At 34.2% G+C, this 18186-nt stretch overlaps 2 protein-coding genes and 2 long non-coding RNA genes across 5 annotated transcripts in view; 3 read left to right on the top strand and 1 right to left on the bottom strand.

Moving 5' to 3' along the window:
• LOC118734135 (WSCD family member GA21586) overlaps positions 1–18186 on the top strand; it is a gene marked incomplete at its 5' end in the record, with an annotated part of 276288 nt that overhangs the window by 237901 nt on the left and 20201 nt on the right.
• Positions 5140–5683, bottom strand: LOC118734138. The gene is made up of 4 exons (XR_004992338.1): positions 5640–5683; positions 5518–5579; positions 5299–5425; positions 5140–5242 (listed from the first exon to the last, which is right to left on the bottom strand). It is a non-coding gene; the product is annotated as an uncharacterized LOC118734138 (long non-coding RNA).
• LOC118734139 lies at positions 5870–7654 on the top strand. 2 transcript variants are annotated; one of them, XR_004992339.1, is made up of 3 exons: positions 5870–6097; positions 6153–6188; positions 6248–7654. It is a non-coding gene; the product is annotated as an uncharacterized LOC118734139 (long non-coding RNA). The 2 variants fall into 2 exon arrangements; XR_004992340.1 differs by having other exon boundaries at positions 5870–6188; positions 6248–7437; positions 7525–7654.
• Positions 15343–16492, top strand: LOC118734136 (zinc finger protein castor homolog 1-like). The gene is made up of 2 exons (XM_036463847.1): positions 15343–15702; positions 16208–16492. Exons 1-2 carry the CDS (start codon positions 15466–15468, stop codon positions 16343–16345), a joined length of 375 nt encoding a protein of 124 aa, XP_036319740.1. The 5' UTR covers positions 15343–15465; the 3' UTR covers positions 16346–16492.

Raw genomic sequence — 18186 nt, 5'->3', positions numbered from 1 at the left:
TTAGTAGGGTTGCCACTTTTCTAAAAATAATAAGCTTTTTAAAGTTCATTGGACTGAAAATTGAGGTAACAAGTGAAAGAATATGGTCTCCGGATAAGCTTTTATTTTTTTAATGGGGCTGCTACCTATTTAAAAATTAATAACTAACATATAATACGCGCAGGCGCATTCAAGCATTTTTGCCCAAGAAACCATAGGTCTAAAATGAATTTCGAGCCAGCGATTTTTTCTATCTAGTTTTTTTTCCAAAAAGTTACTCACCTGTTGAAACAGCTTTATTGAAAACTAGCCGAAATGTGTCTCTGAGGGTTCCTGGGGTCGAGAAATCAATTCATGGCATTAATTTTTTCTTTTGAGGGCCACCAGAGGGCGCTTCCGTACTATATTTTGGATTTTAATGCCTTTTTTCCGAAAATCGACAACATTGTTGCGAAAATCCACGAAATTTGACTTTCTCGTCATGCAATTTAAATTTTTGAATAGCCATCTGGATTTTACAAAACAAACTTTTTTCTTATTTTAATATGTTTTTTTTTAATTCAAAAATTTATGATTGTGTGATGACAGCATGCTTTTTCATTTTCGTACTGTGTTTAATATGTAACATAAAAAAATATACAAAAGAAAAAATAAAACAAAAATTTTAACGCTAAACATTTTACGCTATTTAAAAATTGAAGTTGCATTACGAGAAAGTCAAATTTCGTGGATTTTGGCAAAAATGTTGTCGATTTTCGGAAAAATAGCGTTAGAATTAAAAGAAAGGACGGAGGCGCCCCCTGCCAGCCCTCAAAAGAAAAAATGAATGCCATATATGGATTCCTCGAACCCAAACACCCCCAGATACACATTTTGGCTAGTTTTAAATACAGTTGTTTCAACAGGTGAGCCACTTTTTGAAAAAAAAATAGATAGAAAAAATCGCTGGCTCGAAATTCATTTTAGACCTATGGTTCCTTGGGCAAAAATGCTTGAAATGACCCAAATAATCACAACCGCGATGTGCCTCTGTTAATTTTTTTGGGCCCCTACAAATCGACCCGCCCTAGGAGCATGTATGGACTAGGGATGTTGCGAATGTGAAATTTTAGACATCCGCGGATGTGAATGCGGATGTGAATATCTAACAGCTAACATCGGCGGATGCGGATGCAAATGCGGATATCAAGTATTTTTAAGAAACAATTATCTATCATAATGGTGAGATAGTTGTTTAAACAGCGCTTACAAGCCAAACCAGATATGTCAGATTTTGCTAAAGCTTTTTAAAAATAATTTTTCACTCTCATTCCTTTGGCTGTTTCAGAATTTGGCGAATCTGTAACCTCATCAGCGTTTTTCGATTTTAGTTTTTGTAATTCATTTTTAACACTTTCTTCTGCGACTGGTTTGAAAAATTTGTGCTTATAGCGAGCTAAATAGGTGGATATGGAAAATAAATTATTATTTTCCAGGAATGAAAATTTTCAACAAAATTCTGTTTTCAAAGTCGTGGATACCAGCCGAATCGGATCAGAATATTGTTATTTAAAAAAAAATCACCCTGTTTTTTATAGGCATTTAAATCTCAAATAGTAACGTAATTCTTATCTTATCAAAGGTCAGACCTATTAATAGTTTTTTAATTATTTGAGCATCGATTCTGTTTACACCCAGACGTTGATCATTTCTGCTGGAAATCCCTATTGCAGGAGCTTACTCTTTGACTTTAAATAGCAAAAAAATGGACAGTTTTACCACAGAAGTTTTTAGACAAGGATCCAATGTATATCCCTATAAAAAAATATTGCCCGACAAGAAAACAAAATTACTGTTTTTAAAATTTTTGCTAAAAATAAACTCCCCAAAGAGCCCCATTTGAAATTATTGAAACGAATATATGTAACATCAAAAGCAAATTACGAAAATTTGGTTATAAGAATTACAGTCCACACTTTCTTCTTTTGTGGCTAGTGGTTTTTTTAAGACTAGTCCAAAAAAATTATAATAAAGATAGAAACCAATGCAGGTATACAAAGCACAAAAAAATTTTAAAAAGGCTTTCTTCTCTTTGACGTAAGTCAAAGGTCAAGTAGAAGTTGAAACTTGAATGGCTGCCCATTGATAACTCGGTTATATAGCTTAAGAAATAATATGTTTAAAGACATTTTTATCAAAGTTGATAAATATGACATTTGAACAGTTTTGTTACACAAATACTCCCACGACCACGGGCAAAAATATTGGCTACAGTTCGTCATTTTTTTCGCTATATATACGTTTTATCGGTGCACTTGCACAACATTCGCATTCGCAAAAGCTCCGCATTGATTATTGCGAATGCGAAAGCGAATGGGAATGTTAAAATTAATGCGGAAGCTCCGCGGTTGCGAATGCGAATATTCGCAACAACCCTGGTATGGACATAGGCTATGTATATTTGTTGGGATTTCAGTGAGAGACATACGACGTTTCTATGTAAGCTATTTGCAAATAAAAATAATTTGCAAATACCTAACTCACTGTTTATTCGATGGTGAAAAATTATTTTTTTATTTTTCCTGATTATAAAAAGGCAATAATATGACCCTCGAAAAAGAAAATAGAGTTACAAATGGCAACGTCTTGATTATAAAAAGGCAATAAGATGACCATCGAAAAAGAAAATAAACCTAAGAACGGCGTCGTCTTACGCTTATTTGCAAATAGTATCACTAATCAATACTTATTTGCGTTATTTAGTTATTTGCAAATGAAAAATTAACTCAGCGTTTATAAGGCAAAGTTTACCATTTTGCAAATTGTTATTTGCAAATAATACGTGTGTATAAACGTAGTAACAGAATTTATAAATCAGCTGTGCCTACTTTGATGTTCTTATTTCATTAGGTTCACGTACATATTTACAAGTACTTTAGTATTTACATATGTATGTGTGTACATACACCCACTATAATTGTTCTTGAGTGCTCAGTCAAAAATATTTAAAACACAAAATTCAAATAAAATACGCCTACTTCGATGGTTTTTTTTTAGTTTCTTCGCGTATTTCTTTCCTCTTCTCTCCCTCGCTAATTTGAATATATGTATGTACATCTATATCAGTGGTGCACAGCGTTGGCAGAGCTCCCAATACAAGCACAATATTTTTGTATCTGTATGTGTGTACTCAGCAAAACAGCTCGCGCACGTGATGCTTAGTGCTTATTTACACACGGCTATTTTTGTTGCCGCAACTCGACGTTCGTAGGAGAGAGCGTGACGAGGAAAGGAGAGGGGCACCGAGTTGCTCGTGTTCGGGCAACACGCTTTGTGCTCTCGTTCGTCTGTGTAAATTGAAAAGCTGTTCACAGCTGACAACAACAATTGCATACACACAAATCGCCGTGTGTAAATGAAACGAGCAACACCAAAAGGGAATGTGAAAAATCGCGTCGATAAAAGTTTCCGCGTATAAACACAGTCTTACAGCATGAAGTACAAACGCAAACCACAATATAACCACCCTGCAAGCCACAGCTAACCAGTTGCCCCTGAAATTCAACAGATTTACACACACACTCGCAACTTTTTAGCTATGCTACCCACATGATGCAATAATGAAAGGTGTTGTACGTTGTGACAGCTCGAAATCGAACTACCTTAGGTCAATATTGTATTTTGGAAGTACAAGATAAACGGGAATAAAAAAAAGCCTTTTAGTTGAAAAAGTACTAAATTGTATGCCTTCTCAACAGCGTTCCGATTATCAGAATAGGTATATATATGGCTTGGTAGTCTCATAAAATTGTAGATAATTAAAATAATAAAATTAGGCGTGTTTTTATTCACAGGAATATGATAATATGCTTAAAATTTTCGAGCTGATGAATACCCAGCTAGAACAATATGGCTTATATAATTCCTTTTATGAGCCGTATCACTAAGAAAATTATCCCTTATGAATTTGAAATGTGTCCCTTATATTGTACAGGCCAAAATGAGGAATTCATTTACGTGTGATCTTTTGTCCCCCTCTTTCATATAGGCTTCTTGTGCGCATATATCAGGTTTCATAGCTGTTGACCATACCAATAATGCCTCATGCTCAGTTTTACTAGATCAATTCGTGTTCTCGAGAAAAAAAAAATGTCACGATTCAAAAATCTAAGTATAGCCGCCAAATTCTTTTCTCAAAATTTTGAAAATTCTTTGTTTTTTGACCTATATTTGCTTTGTATGGTATTTTCAACAAAATATAGGCCAAAAACGATAAATGTTCAAACTTTGGAGAAAAACAATTTTTCAGATTTTTGGATCGTGAAAATTTTTTTTCTCGGAGAACACGAATTGATCTAGTAAATCTTAGTATGAGGCATTATTGGTATGGCCAACAGCTATCAAACCTGATATAGTCGCAATAAGGTTTTTTTGTGTTCCACAGTGTTATACAAGGGATACTTTGAGGAATCATATAAGGAATTATACATTACCCAAGTCCACGTATATCCAAGTTCGTGTCATACAGCAAGCATTGACTACTTTTTAAAGTTTTATTTATTTGTTTTTGAAATTAACGACATATTTCAGAATTTGTAATTAATACGTTGTGTTCATTTTAGTAAATCCACTTTTTTAATTGTACAAAATTTATTATATACATACAGTATCGGTCATATCAATAGCTGAAAAACGCCCTATTTTAGAATTTGATTGAAAAATGCCCTATCTCGGAACTCGGTTCAAAAACATCCTATATCAGCACATTTTCGAAGTAGGACTTCGATAGGACTTTTTTGAACCGACTAATAATAATAAAATATGTACTATATACATATCTAGTTTCAATATAAAAAAATTTATGTACACCATTAATTGTGTATACATATCTAAGTCAATGTATGTGATATATATGTACATACATCTACATACATATCGTCGTTTAAAGTACAAAACCATGTATCAATAAATTGCAAAACCGCGTATAGAGATAATGCAAACCCACGTATGCGAGGTTGCATAAATTAATTTCTAGAGAGTAAAAACACTCATATTTCAAAATGGTTATCTTTTTGTAAAAAGCAATCGCATTTTTGGCTAGTATATTTCAGGAAGAATGGATAAGGATTGATCCAAAAACGTGTGTGAGCGAATCCAATTTTTAGCAGCAAATGTCAGTTACGCGGTTTTGTACTTTAAGCGACGATATGTATGTTAACAGGAACGCAGCAATCTAATACACGGGTGGAGCAGGAACGCAGCACAACAGAAGCATACAAAAAATCTGCAAATAAATGGTTTTTTAGGTTTTTACCAAACGAGAACCTGGTTTCAACTTACTTCAACGTGTCTAAATCACAACGCACACACTAACGCAAAGGCGCAACAGGAACGCAACACTATAAAATACGGCGGAGCAATATACAGGCGGAGCAGGAACGCAGCACAGCAGAATTGTCCGAAAAATCTGCGAATAAATGGTTCATTAGGTTTTGAAATAACAAAGAGCTCAAATGGAATGGTTCATCAATAAAGTCAAAATAATATGTTGTAACTTACGTGTATTAGCTCTTAATCACAATACCAGCACAGGTCGGTCAGCGAAACACTAAGGAAATGACCTAATAAATGCAAAATTATAATTTATTTGTAAAATAATTCAGTTTTATTACAATACTTACCAAATTTCACGCAATTGGAAAACAAATGTCAGCGAATAAGAACAAAACGAACAACGAAAATTGAATCAATGTAGCTTGTTCAGAATTTTTTTCTAATATTTTGGGAAATGTTCAGTGAAAATAGCAAAGAAACAACACAGTTTCTCCTAAGGTAGTTCAAGATGGCGGATTAGAGCGGGAAGTTGCCAACGTATAACACCTTTCATTATTGCATCATGTGCTACCCACACATTTACAAATTTATTTTTCCGACTGTCAAAACAAAATTCTGAGTGAGAGCACCGGACCTAATAAAAATTTTTACTGTAATAAGAATTTTATGCGTTAGAGCGAGTAAGTGGAAATGAAGCAAAATTTGACAGCTTTGATCACAGAGGCTGTGACTTTAGCAAAAGTTTGACATCTTTGATCACAGTAGGCTGTAAATAAAAGCGTTAATTTTGCAAAAACATTTGAAGGTAAGAGAACGTTTTAACAATTTGCATTGTTTATAATGGAATTTTTTTCTTTTAGATTGCCGAAACACTGCGATTTAATCATATAATTAAGGTATGTATTAGAATTATTCACATATTTGTATATTTTAATTGATAATTTTGCATTTACAGATTTGCGATTTTTCATTCTAAATTTATCTTCGACCCTGCTACCACGGAACATCAACGCCACCTCCAGTCAGGCACCACACCAGAATATCCACCACCTTTATCGCCGCCACCAATAAACAGCGCTGCATACATTATTCGGTAAGTTTTCATGCGACGAATAAACGTTGCTTCTGCTGCAACTGCCTACATTAATCATGTTCCTGGTGCTTCCCGATTTGCACATTTCAAAAGAAAAGCTGTTTTTGCAATTAATAAACCTTATGGCGTACAGAAAGAGCTTCCTCTAAAAACCTGCGAAGCGTGAAGTACCTGGAACAGGCTTATTTAGTGCGTTCCAGAACGTCTACGATTTGCAGGTTTTGCAGGATTTAGTCCAAAGTCGTTCCCGTACGCCACGTTCACATAAGGCTTATTAAAGGCAAAAACAGCTGTTCCGGTAAAACCTGCAAATCCTGCAAATCGTGAAGTACGGGAACAGGCTAATTATGTGCAAATGTAAACAACAAAAGAAAGTGCAGTGTTTACATATGTAAAAAGTGTAGTAGGTCAGCCTTTGGAGGTTTTCCAAAACGAGTCAGTTCAACAAGTTGTAAATTGGAATTTCATGGTTGTGCGCTTAAAAACTGATATGTTTTGGAAAACAGTCTTTCTTACGATTATGCGATACCTTTTTATGTGCATATATTTTCAAATTTAGGACTGGTGAATGCGGACATTCTGGAAGCCATAGTTTACAAAGTGTAGTGCACAGTTCAACAACAGTGATTGGGTTTGCTACTTCATAGCAGCAGTGGAAATGGAAACATTGCTCTGCTATTGCTACTTCTCTACTTGAATGGATAAGAAGCACGGCCAGAATCGGAAAACACACGAGGACCTTTCTTGTTTTACTTGGTTCTATGTTTCGTTGAGGCACAGATCAGGTAGGAGAACTAAAATATGAACGAAGTGATATTTGTAGTCAGAGTAATAGCACATACAACAATATTATGATAGCCTCAACGAAACATAGCACTAATTAAAACAAGAAAGGCTTTCTTGTGTTTCCCGATTCTGACACTGCTTCTCATCTATTCAAGTAGAGAAGTTGCAATAGCAGATCCACGTTTCCGTGCCACTGCTGCTATGAAGTAGTGAACTCAACCACTGGTAGTTGTCATAATTCGCAGTAGTAACAGTTTAACATGAAGGTAGAATTTTTATTTTTGGATTCCTGATACGAATAAGTTTATTTTAGTTCCGATTCTGCATAATCTTTTTTTTTCCTTCTCTTGAAGCAATGGATTTGTCACCACTGTTCCTGGGAGATACCGAAGCGCTCTCTCCACCACGCACGAGCAACACAGGTATTTCGAAAATATACATACATATACATTTACAATATGTTTAATAGTTTTTAATCAAACATTCCTGCGCTTTCAGATGCAGCCCTACATAGAAAGCGCTTTCATGTGGCACTGCCTTACGAGGAGCGCTTTGTCTCCCAGCCAACAGTAACCACCAACACGGGTGTAGCCACTACAACAACAACAAGCAACACAGGTCAACAATTTACCTTGTCTCACCTGCTGGAGAGGCAAAAAGAAATGTTTGATGGCGTCATGGCCGCCATTGGAAGAGTTGAGTCAAAGGTGGACGGAATAGCAAATGCTCTGGCCGAAAAGGTTATATCAATGTACATATTTATGAATGATAAAATTATTGTTTAATAATTTAATTTTTTTTTCAGATGCCCGAACGCGCGGAAGTTCAAGCTCAAGGGCAGCTACTGCGAGAGTGCAAAGTGGTGACCTCGAAAGTTCACCAAAGTATTTCCCGAATCACTGGAGATGCTATTAGTAAAGAGCATACTTTGCTTCAAAGTATGCTTCCACTATCATCCCAGGAAAAGTTAAATACTTTGGAGAATCTTTTGGGAAACAAACCACACTCCGATGCGATGGTAAATTTTGCTAATTTTTTTGTTGTTTTTTATACACATATACAAATGTTTGTATATATCATATTAGTTGTATATATGCATTTTATTTTACTCATATTAATTTTTATTCGTATATACATATGTATGCAATTTTTTTTTATTAAAATTTGGTTTATAGTATGTATAACAAAAATCGTAAAAACCAAAGTTCCAAACTTTGTACAAATAATAGGAAAATTCGATAAAATTTAATTTAATTTTCATGCACTTTTCCAGCTTTTTGATACGAATTTTAAAAATGTTTTGAGTGTGCAATTCTGTAGCCCACTGATTTTTAGTATAATAATATGCAAGTTTGAAATTTTCACAAATGCGATTTTTTTGTGAACGGATTGGCTTACTTTCTCCCATACAAAAATAAACTCAATCACACAAAAGAAAATCTAAAAAATGCCGCAAATTTGTAGAAACTTTAAACTTAAATCTTATTATAATAAAATTCAGTGGACTATAAAATTCCATACTCGAAATATTTTTACAAATCGTATCAAAAAGCGGGAAATGGGCATGAAAATTTATGGAAATGGTTTGTAGGATTTTTGTTGTACTATGAGCCACTTAACTCTATCTTTCAAGAACACGCAAAACAGCATATGTCAACAAAACATATTTTACCGTCAAAGAGAACTATATTATAATTAAAAAACAGAATACATATTTAGCTTGTTCCCGTACTCTAGGATTTGCAGGTTTTACAGGAACAGCTGTTTCTGCCTTTGATAAACCTTATGTGAACGTGGCGTATGGGAACAACTTTGGACTAAATCCTGCAAATCGTAGACGATCTGGAACGCTCTTATTATATAATTACTTTTTCGCTGTTCACAAACTTTTGAAAAATTTGTTTTCAACAACTAAATATTTTCTTTTAAATAACAGTTTTTGCTGTGACTTACCGCTCTGTAAACATATGATATTTTGCTTGTCTGTGAAAGATTTTGACGATTTTTAGTTAAAGATGCAGTTTTACTATTTTAAATAAGATCTTTCGATTGGTGTTAATTTATATTTCGTTTATATAGTCATATATTATATTTTATTATTTACATTTATATTTATAATTGCATTTATGTACATATCTAGTATTTATAAATTTTATAATCTTTTCCAGCTGAACATAATTTTAAAATTGAAGGGTGCTAAGGGTTGTGTGAAACACGTGTTGAGAAGCATTTTTGCCGACACTCTACTCATTTCATACAATTATGAGGGCAAAGCCAACAAAGCTCCACTTCTGGGGCTAAAAACAATAGAATTAGTTTTCGGTAAATATGTTTTAATTGTTTATTTGACTTATTTCAGGAAGTAATGCATTTATATTTTTCCAACAGATGCGTTCCTAAGCCACAATAGGTACAAACAAATTGTAATAAAAAAAAAATTAAACATAATAACAAATCTAACAATAATTAATTTAATTATCTTATTATTAATCTCTAAAAAAATGTAACATAAAAATTTAATAACTTTCCAATCTAAATTTCAAAAACGTTATTTAAATACGGCTATTCGGGATTTTTTGTATATCGACTGCGGAGTGGAAGATCGACCTCGGCAGCCAGTTCGAAAATGCCCTATCTCAAAAAACTTTTCAAGAACGCCCTATTTCAGAATTTTATTAAAAAACGCTTCCGAGTTCGGTTCAAAAAGGCCCTATCTCACTTCAAAATGTATTGAAAATGTGCTGAGATAGGACGTTTTTGAAACGAATTCTAAAAAACGAATTGAAAAGTTTTTTGAGATAGGATGTTTTCGAGCTGGCTGCCGAGATAGGTCGATCTTCCACTTAGCAGTTGATATGCTCTTGAATTCTGTATTTGTGGTTTTTGGTAGGTAATGAAGTAAACTTTTATATTGTATTGCTGTAAGAAATTTCACTACATTTTCTACCAAAAACCACAAATACACATGCAAGGGCATATACAAAACATCCCGACTACCTTTATTAATTTGTAAATAATTGTAAATAGTGTAAAAAGTAAATTTTAACAATAGTTTTTTTAATAATTTTATATTAAAATTTGCATACTGGAATTTTAACAACAAAAAACCTACCTACCTACCTATTTATAAAAGCTTAGTAATTAGTAAATGTAAATACATAGTTTTAAACATTTTAACAGCAGAAATAACAATAATTAATTGAATTACTCACTGATCTGATTATTTAAATTAATATTTTATTATTTAATAAATTTTAATACTACATTATTTTGTCATTATGAAAGCGGTCATATTTATGTTTTTAAATATGTTATTGAAATAAATAAATGAATAATGAAAAAATTACTTTTTGTACAATTTACTTAAAAAATTTGTGGTTATAAACACGATAGCACTAACTACTTCAGTAGGTATCGTTAACTACATGGTAACCATAATATTAGCTACTTCAGCAGCTAACTTTAGGTACATGTTAACCACAACATTAGCCACTTCAGCAACCATCGTTAGTTACATGTTCACCACAACATTAGCCACTTCAGCAACTATCATTAACTACATGGTAACCATAACATTAGCTACTTCAGCAGCTATCATTAACTAAGTGTTCACCACAACATTAACCACTTCGGTCGCTATGAAAGGGGAATTAGAGTAGTGCAGCTATAGTTCGTTGAAATCGAACAGTTCTATTAGTGTAAGGGAGATAACGTATCACACGTATATGAAAAAGTGGTTAATATTTGCACACGGCTAGAACAAAGTTAGCCAGTTTATATACCGCTTCACAAATGAACGATAACTACCGGTTAACCACAATTCTAGCTGTTAGCTGTCTTGCAGGGCAGTAAACAACCTTCGGTGAATTTGGCGACTGCCTTCCTCGGGGATGAATATGCTAGGGATGAAATTATTGGTACACAGGCCTTCCAAGCACGCAGGGTTGATTTTAAGAAACAAAAAATAATTAACTCCGAAGTTTCAAAAAGTATAGTGTAAAACGAAATTTATTGAATAATTCCACATAAAATGGTATACACAAATGACTCATTTTCTGAACGATTTACATAAATAAAACGCATTTCATAACCTTTTTTGTGCAAACGGCATTTGCGAATTGATAGAAAAGTACTACGGATTGTAAAGTTTTGTTAACTATGAGGTGAATGAAAATTTTCAACCCGGCCTGACGGTTTTGAAGAATTTTTTTGTTCTAATTTTATTACTAAGGCGTCTAATAAATGCATGGCTTTTAGTTCTAGAAGAATAGAAGTCAGTAAAGACAAGTTTTTTTTGTATTATTTCTGATTTTAATTTCTCAACTTCTTTTGCACCAGAGCAACTGTCAAAAATTTCCAGCAGTAAAAAGTTACGAATTGGCACAACAGAAATGTAAAATTTTCTCGCCATAATAAAAAGTTTTTTCAACATGGAACTTTTCTACTAATTGACATGAAATTACTATCCCAACGCTCGGAGCGCTGCCACTGAGGGCCTTTGCCAACTGATAAAAAAGAGAAAATTTGGAAAGACCAAACAAAAATTTTGAGATTTCTCGTTGTGAATACGAATGCCATAGTTTTTACCTAGCTCGTGGGACTACGCAAAATGTTGACAGCTTGTAAATATGTATACACATAAAGTTGTTGGCGGTAATAAAGTCAAAATCAAAATGGAGAAAAGAACAAAAAGCGTACGCTAGTTGTCAGTTATAAAATAAATCCAATTTATTTGCGAATATTTGTTTATTCTATTTATTGAAAGGCAACCACGCGGAAAAGCTTGTGTTAATTATATTGATAACAGAACCTGGCAACTCGCACGTTGTCTAAATTCTCAAGTAACATAAAATCCACAAAAGAATACATTGCTTGTATTACCATCAATACGCCATGTATAAATTTTAACAACACACAAAAATAGAGCTTTCGGACGGGCGTTTGTTTGTTTTTTCAACACCATTTATAATTATACCTTTCATGAGCATGAAATGGTATTATAACTTTGGTCCGATGTTTGTAAGTACCAGAACAAAAAGAGATAGACCCATCAAAATGTATACTTATATGATCAGAACGTCGAGCTGAGTTGATTTATCCATGTCCGTCTGTCCGTCTGTCCGTCTGTCTGTCTGTTTGTATGCAATCTAGTCTCTCAGTTTTCGAGATATCCGGATCAAATTTGGTAGGTGGGTGTATTTTTATAATGTATTAATCATTTGTCGGAACCGGAAGAATCGGACCACTATAACATATAGCTCCCATACAACTGATTGTTCAGATATGAGATTTTTCGTTATAACTTCTCCATTTACGCAGCTACGAACATGAAATTTCGCAGCACTTGCACCCATTATCAACAGAATGCTTACAGTGAAAATTACAAAGATCGGGTCACTATAACCTATAGCTCCCATACAACTGATTGTTCAGATATGGGATTTTTCGTTGTAACTTCTCCATTTATGCAGCTACGAACATGAAATTTTGCAGTACTTGCACCCATTATCAACAGAATACTTACAGTGAAAATTACAAAGATCGGGTCACTATAACCTATAGACCCCATACAACTGATTGTTCAGATATAAAATTTTTCGTTATAACTCCTCCATTTATATCGCTAGGAACATGAAATTCCGCACTGTTTTCAATAGTTATCAACAGAAGACTTACAGTGAAAATAACAAAGGTCGGGTCACTATAACCTGCAGACCCCATACAACTGATTGTTCAGATATGAGGTCTTTTATCATAACTCCTCCATTTATGCAGATAGGAACATGAAATTTCGCACCACTTTCACTCATTATTTACAGAATACTTACAGTGAAAATAACAAGGATCGGATGACTACAACATATATCTTCCATACATCTGATTGTTCAGATATGGGATTTTACGGTAAAACTCCTTTATTTGAATAGCTAAAACCGATAAATTTCGTAAGATATTTTATAAATAATAATACAAAGTCTACTGAGAAAATCATCAAAATCTATGCTGTATAAGCTTTATCTCCTATAGCACTGATTGTTCAGATACCAGTTTTTGCCATATATCTCCTTTATGTAGGAAACTAAACCCAATAAATTGTGTTACCGGTTTACATACCGATCACATAGCAGTGAAAATCACTTAGATTGGTGCCATATAAAGTATATCTTCCATACCTCTGATTGTTTAGATGCGATTTTTTATATAAGTATGTAACTCCTCTATCGATGTATGCAGATGTATTCAAAAGCAGTAATCTGTCAAAGTAAAATTTGCAGATATTCATGAAAGGTATGAAGCCTTCGGCATAGCCGAAGACAGCGCTGCTCTTACTTGTTTTATTTTAATAAAATCCCTATTTGTCAAATGCTTAAATTTATTTATCTAATAATAATGCAGCACACAACCCTGAAATCTAAGAAAAAGTCTGAGGAAGGCCATTAAATAGCAGCACACAACCCCGTGCCTTCCTCAGGAGTGAATAATCCTACAACAACAACGACTACTACAACAACAATCCAAAAAGGTTGGTTACTGTCTATACTGTGACGCAAACTGACCGGCTGCTAGCGGCGCATAAGTTCGGTAGCTGCGCACACGCGACTTGTGTGTGAAAGCCGAGTAGCTCCCGGAGACTCCCGTGTGCATCACTGATCTATATATCGCACCCTAAATCAAAAACCGGCACAAATCAAAATTTTTCCAAATTAATTTTTTTCCATGAAACAGTTCACATACCGTATACCCAACGTACGCCAAAATTTCGTCTTCTTCACTATGTTCTTTAACTGGAAAAATACCACTAAACCTCTTTGGTTTTGCTTGCGTCGATTGCGCAGCATCAACAGTTTTTTGTCTCTCCTGAACATTTAGGATTTTTTGAGTTGTGACGGTTTTGGATTTAGTGTGCGATATATATATTAGTGTTGGGCAGTATCGATACCGAAAGTACTCAGAACTCGATTCTCAAAAGGATCGACAGTACCCGATTTTTAAAAGTATCGATACTGAGTATTCCAAAGTACTCAGTACTTACAAAAGAACTCGAAAGTACTCAGAACTTAAAAGAACTCAATACTCACACCTTGGAGTACTCAGAACTTAAAAGAACTCGAAAGTACTAAGTACTCACAAGAATTCGAAAGTATGTAAGAGTACTCAGAACTCAAAAGAACTAGGAAAGTACTCTGTACCAAGCATTAGGATACATTTACTCAGGATCGATTCAAAGTACTTACTCAGTACTAAGTGTCGAATAGATATTATTTACCACTATTTACATTTACTGGTATTCAAGTTATTCTACATGTAAAGTAATGTAAACGTGGTAATTACACATACATACATATGTCCTCTCAATAACAATAACTTTTAATCGTTCATTTTATTTAATCAGTCATTAATTTATTAAATTTTTTGTTGAGTTTTTCATTTATACCAAATTCGTGGTCGGCAACCTCAAGATAGTCAAAAAAATAACTTTCTAAAAAGTCACTTAAAAATCTCTAAAGTTTTGTCCAGCTTTTTCAAATCTTAACACTGTCTGGGCACCTCTAAACAGGGTTCGTATTTGCACGCACATGCTCTGCACACACATGTGCTTGAAAAAAATTCCATTGAGCTTACTGCTCATGCACATGAGTGCATGCTTATAAAAACAAAATTATTGCGCACTACTCACGTGTGTGCGCTTTGATGCGAAACACTTGCTCATGTGTGTGCTTCGAAAATAAAAAAAAACGCACATGCGCATGTGTGTGCTGTTCGATATGAAGCACATGCTCATGAGTTTGTTTGTAAAATTTTCATGAAGACCACATGCTCATGTCTATGCTGTGTACAGTGAAACTGAAGTGTATGATCAGGTACATATCCCTGCAAGCCATGGCTGAGCAGTTTCCCCTCAAATTCGACAGCATTACACACACTTTCGCAACTTTTTAGCTATCACGCACACATTTACAAATTTGGTATTCGAAATGTGAAACATTTTTCATTTGTTAGAGCGGAATTCCCACTTTTATAGGAATTCTGTGCGTTAAAGCGAGTTAGAAATATGGCAGTTTTTATGACAGTAGGTTTTGTCGAAAAATGTCACATTTGATAAAAAAAATTGTATAATTTTATAGATATTTCAAACTTCATTTTATGTTCCCGTTGCCGTTGCCGTCGACTTTGCATCATTATTCTTAAGGTATGTACATACATATGTAAATTACTTAACTTGTGCATTTTAATTGATTTTCTCGTTATTACAGATTTGCAACAATTAAAATTAAAACCCACCATCATCTTTAATGCCGTCACCAGCTGATATCGCACGCACCTCCTCCATCACCTTTAATGCCACCACCAACATCGTACCATCACCTTCAACACCGGTACCAGAAGTATCGCCACCATCATCATTCAACACCGGCACCAGCAAAATCGCACCATCAACATTCCACGCCTCTACCAGCAAAATCACCTTCAACATCGCCACTATTACTTTAAGGCCACCACCAACATCACCTTCAACGCCTGCACCAGCAATTAGTCTGTTCCTTTGAACTTCGGACTAAAACCTGTGGAACTGTCAAACTACAATTTTACGCTCTCAAATGAGAGTAAAAGGAGAACAGCTGCAGAAGTGCATAGGAACGCAAAAAGCACTATTTCCTGTAAAAACGTCAGACGGTTTGTTTACATGTCATTGGTACTACACCGATTTGGCTGAAATATCACTAAATAATTATTAAAATTTATACATATTCAAATATTTCGTTGTTTACTTCCATTTTTTAACAAATATAAGCTTCTTTGCTTTCACTGCTTTCTGTTTTTGTTTGCACATGTAAATCAGCTGATCGTTTGACACTTTTCATGAACTTACAGGAAAAAAAATCTCCGGACTAAATCCTGTAACTTCTGACTAGGAACAGTTGCTCATTTACTCTCTCAAATGTGTTCCCACTTACAGGTTTTGTGTCAATAGGAACGACTTCCTGTAAGTTCTGACTAAATCCTGTAAACCGGACTGCTATTGGAACAGACTAAATGTTATACACATCCACATCAATGGTCCTCTGCAATAACTACAAAATTCAAAATTCAAAAAATAAAAACTGTTACTACTGTTATGTCGCTCTTTTCTGTAATCCTCGTCTAATCCATTTCCAACCTTTTATAAAGTAAGCAGTAAGGATTGCTAAAGTAAGTACTAAATATTAGACATGGATTCGACATGGATTAGATAGATATATGAGCCAATTAACAGTAGTAAGGGTTTTGTTTTTTGAATTGTGAATTGTGTCGTTATTGCACAGGACCATCGATATGTACAAAGTATGTTATTTGTTTGCACATATGTACTATAAGAGTTTTGTATTAATAAACGTTTTTTAAATAAACCAATTCATTTTTAAAAGTAAAAATTTTGATTTTCTACTTATTTGTGTTTTCCTGTACTCAGGAGTTTATAACGACAAAAATGAGTAGTTTGATTATTAGTGCTGAGGAGTTTATAACGACAAAAATGAGTAGTTTGATTATTAGTGGTGAGGAGTTTATAACGACAAAAATGAGTAGTTTGATTATTAGTGCTGAGGAGTTAATAATGACAACAATGAGTAGTTTGTTTATTAGCACTGAGGACTTGCTAATAACAACAATGAGTACTTTATTCATTAGCACTGATGTGTTTATAAAAACGAAAATAAGCAGTTTGGTAGTTTCTAGAGCAGAGCAGATATATTTTTCATTAATCAAAGTTTTAATTAGTAAGAAGAGGTAAAATATTACACCAACAAGGGGAAAGTGCTCAGTTTTATCCCATCGCCTGAACAAAAATGAGTATTTTAATAAGCACTTTTGTAATTAGTGATAATGATAAAATGAGCACTTATTTGATGCTCAGCTGTCTTGCAGGGATCACTCTATGTTTTTTTTATATTTAACACATATAAGGACAACTTGTTGCTTCAACAAATACAAAGTGATTGAAAAGTTTTACTTGTATGTAGATAAAAGTAAGTAAACAAACGTTAATTTAAATTGTGTTATATGGCATTCCAAAATGCCATGTTAGTATGAGGAGATATCATGCATGTCGTTGTCTCTGAAGTACAATAAATCGAAATTTAGTTTTGTTATAAGTATGTTATTTAAGGTAGCGTCGTTTAGTTTTGAGCGATGCTTTGTTAAAGTCAATGATAAGGCACTGAATGTCCTTTCCACTGAAACTTGTGTTGCTGGAACAGCTAGAACAACTTCAGCAAGTTTTGTTAGATCTTTATCCGAAGGCAAGGTCTTCCAGTAGCTTAATATATCAGTATCTAAAGAAACTTTTCTCCCATTTGCGAATACACTTAACTTTTGCCGTAAATTTTGGACTACCTCTACGTCACTTGAGGTCTCTACCATATCTTCACAAATATATTTTTCTAAACGGGAAAGAGAGTTGCTGAATGTAGAAGACAAACATTCAGAATATTGCAAATTCAGATTTTGAGGACTCGATGACATTGAATTTTCGGAGCTTTCCATTCGCAAATGATTCTGAATAAACAAAATTGTAGCATTTAAAATTACAAAAAGTGTGTGTTTAGTAGATCTCATATATACCTCGGCATTAACTTTTTGTTGTGGAGACAACATGAGAGGGCCTCTAAAATTAAAGCGAGGATCTAAATATAAAGCAGCAATGAACGCATTATTGCTCATAAGGCTTTGTTTCCGGCTTTTCATCGCATCATGCAGCTGCGCAGCGTATGAGACTGTAGAACCAAGATCATGCAACTCTAGTTCACACGACAACCAATCTCTGTAAAAGTCTCCAACCACATATTGTTCGCTTTGCATCCGTTTTGTACATAAGGCAAGAGGTTTAAAAGCTTTAATAAAGTCTACTACAAATTCCCAGTGGAAATCTTCACTGTCAGGGCATTGCTGCTCTATGAACTCTTTTATTTTCTGCAGTGAGGTTAGCATTTCATATGTGGAGTTCCACCGCGTTAAATTATCTAGTACTGGCATTT

The sequence above is a fragment of the Rhagoletis pomonella genome, unplaced genomic scaffold, assembly GCF_013731165.1.
Source record: "Rhagoletis pomonella isolate Grant_MI unplaced genomic scaffold, Rhpom_1.0 Rhpom_scaffold_00002, whole genome shotgun sequence".
Lineage (NCBI taxonomy): Eukaryota > Metazoa > Arthropoda > Insecta > Diptera > Tephritidae > Rhagoletis > Rhagoletis pomonella.
Note: the sequence above shows the minus strand (reverse complement) of the source record. Positions and strands in the feature narration are given on the sequence as shown.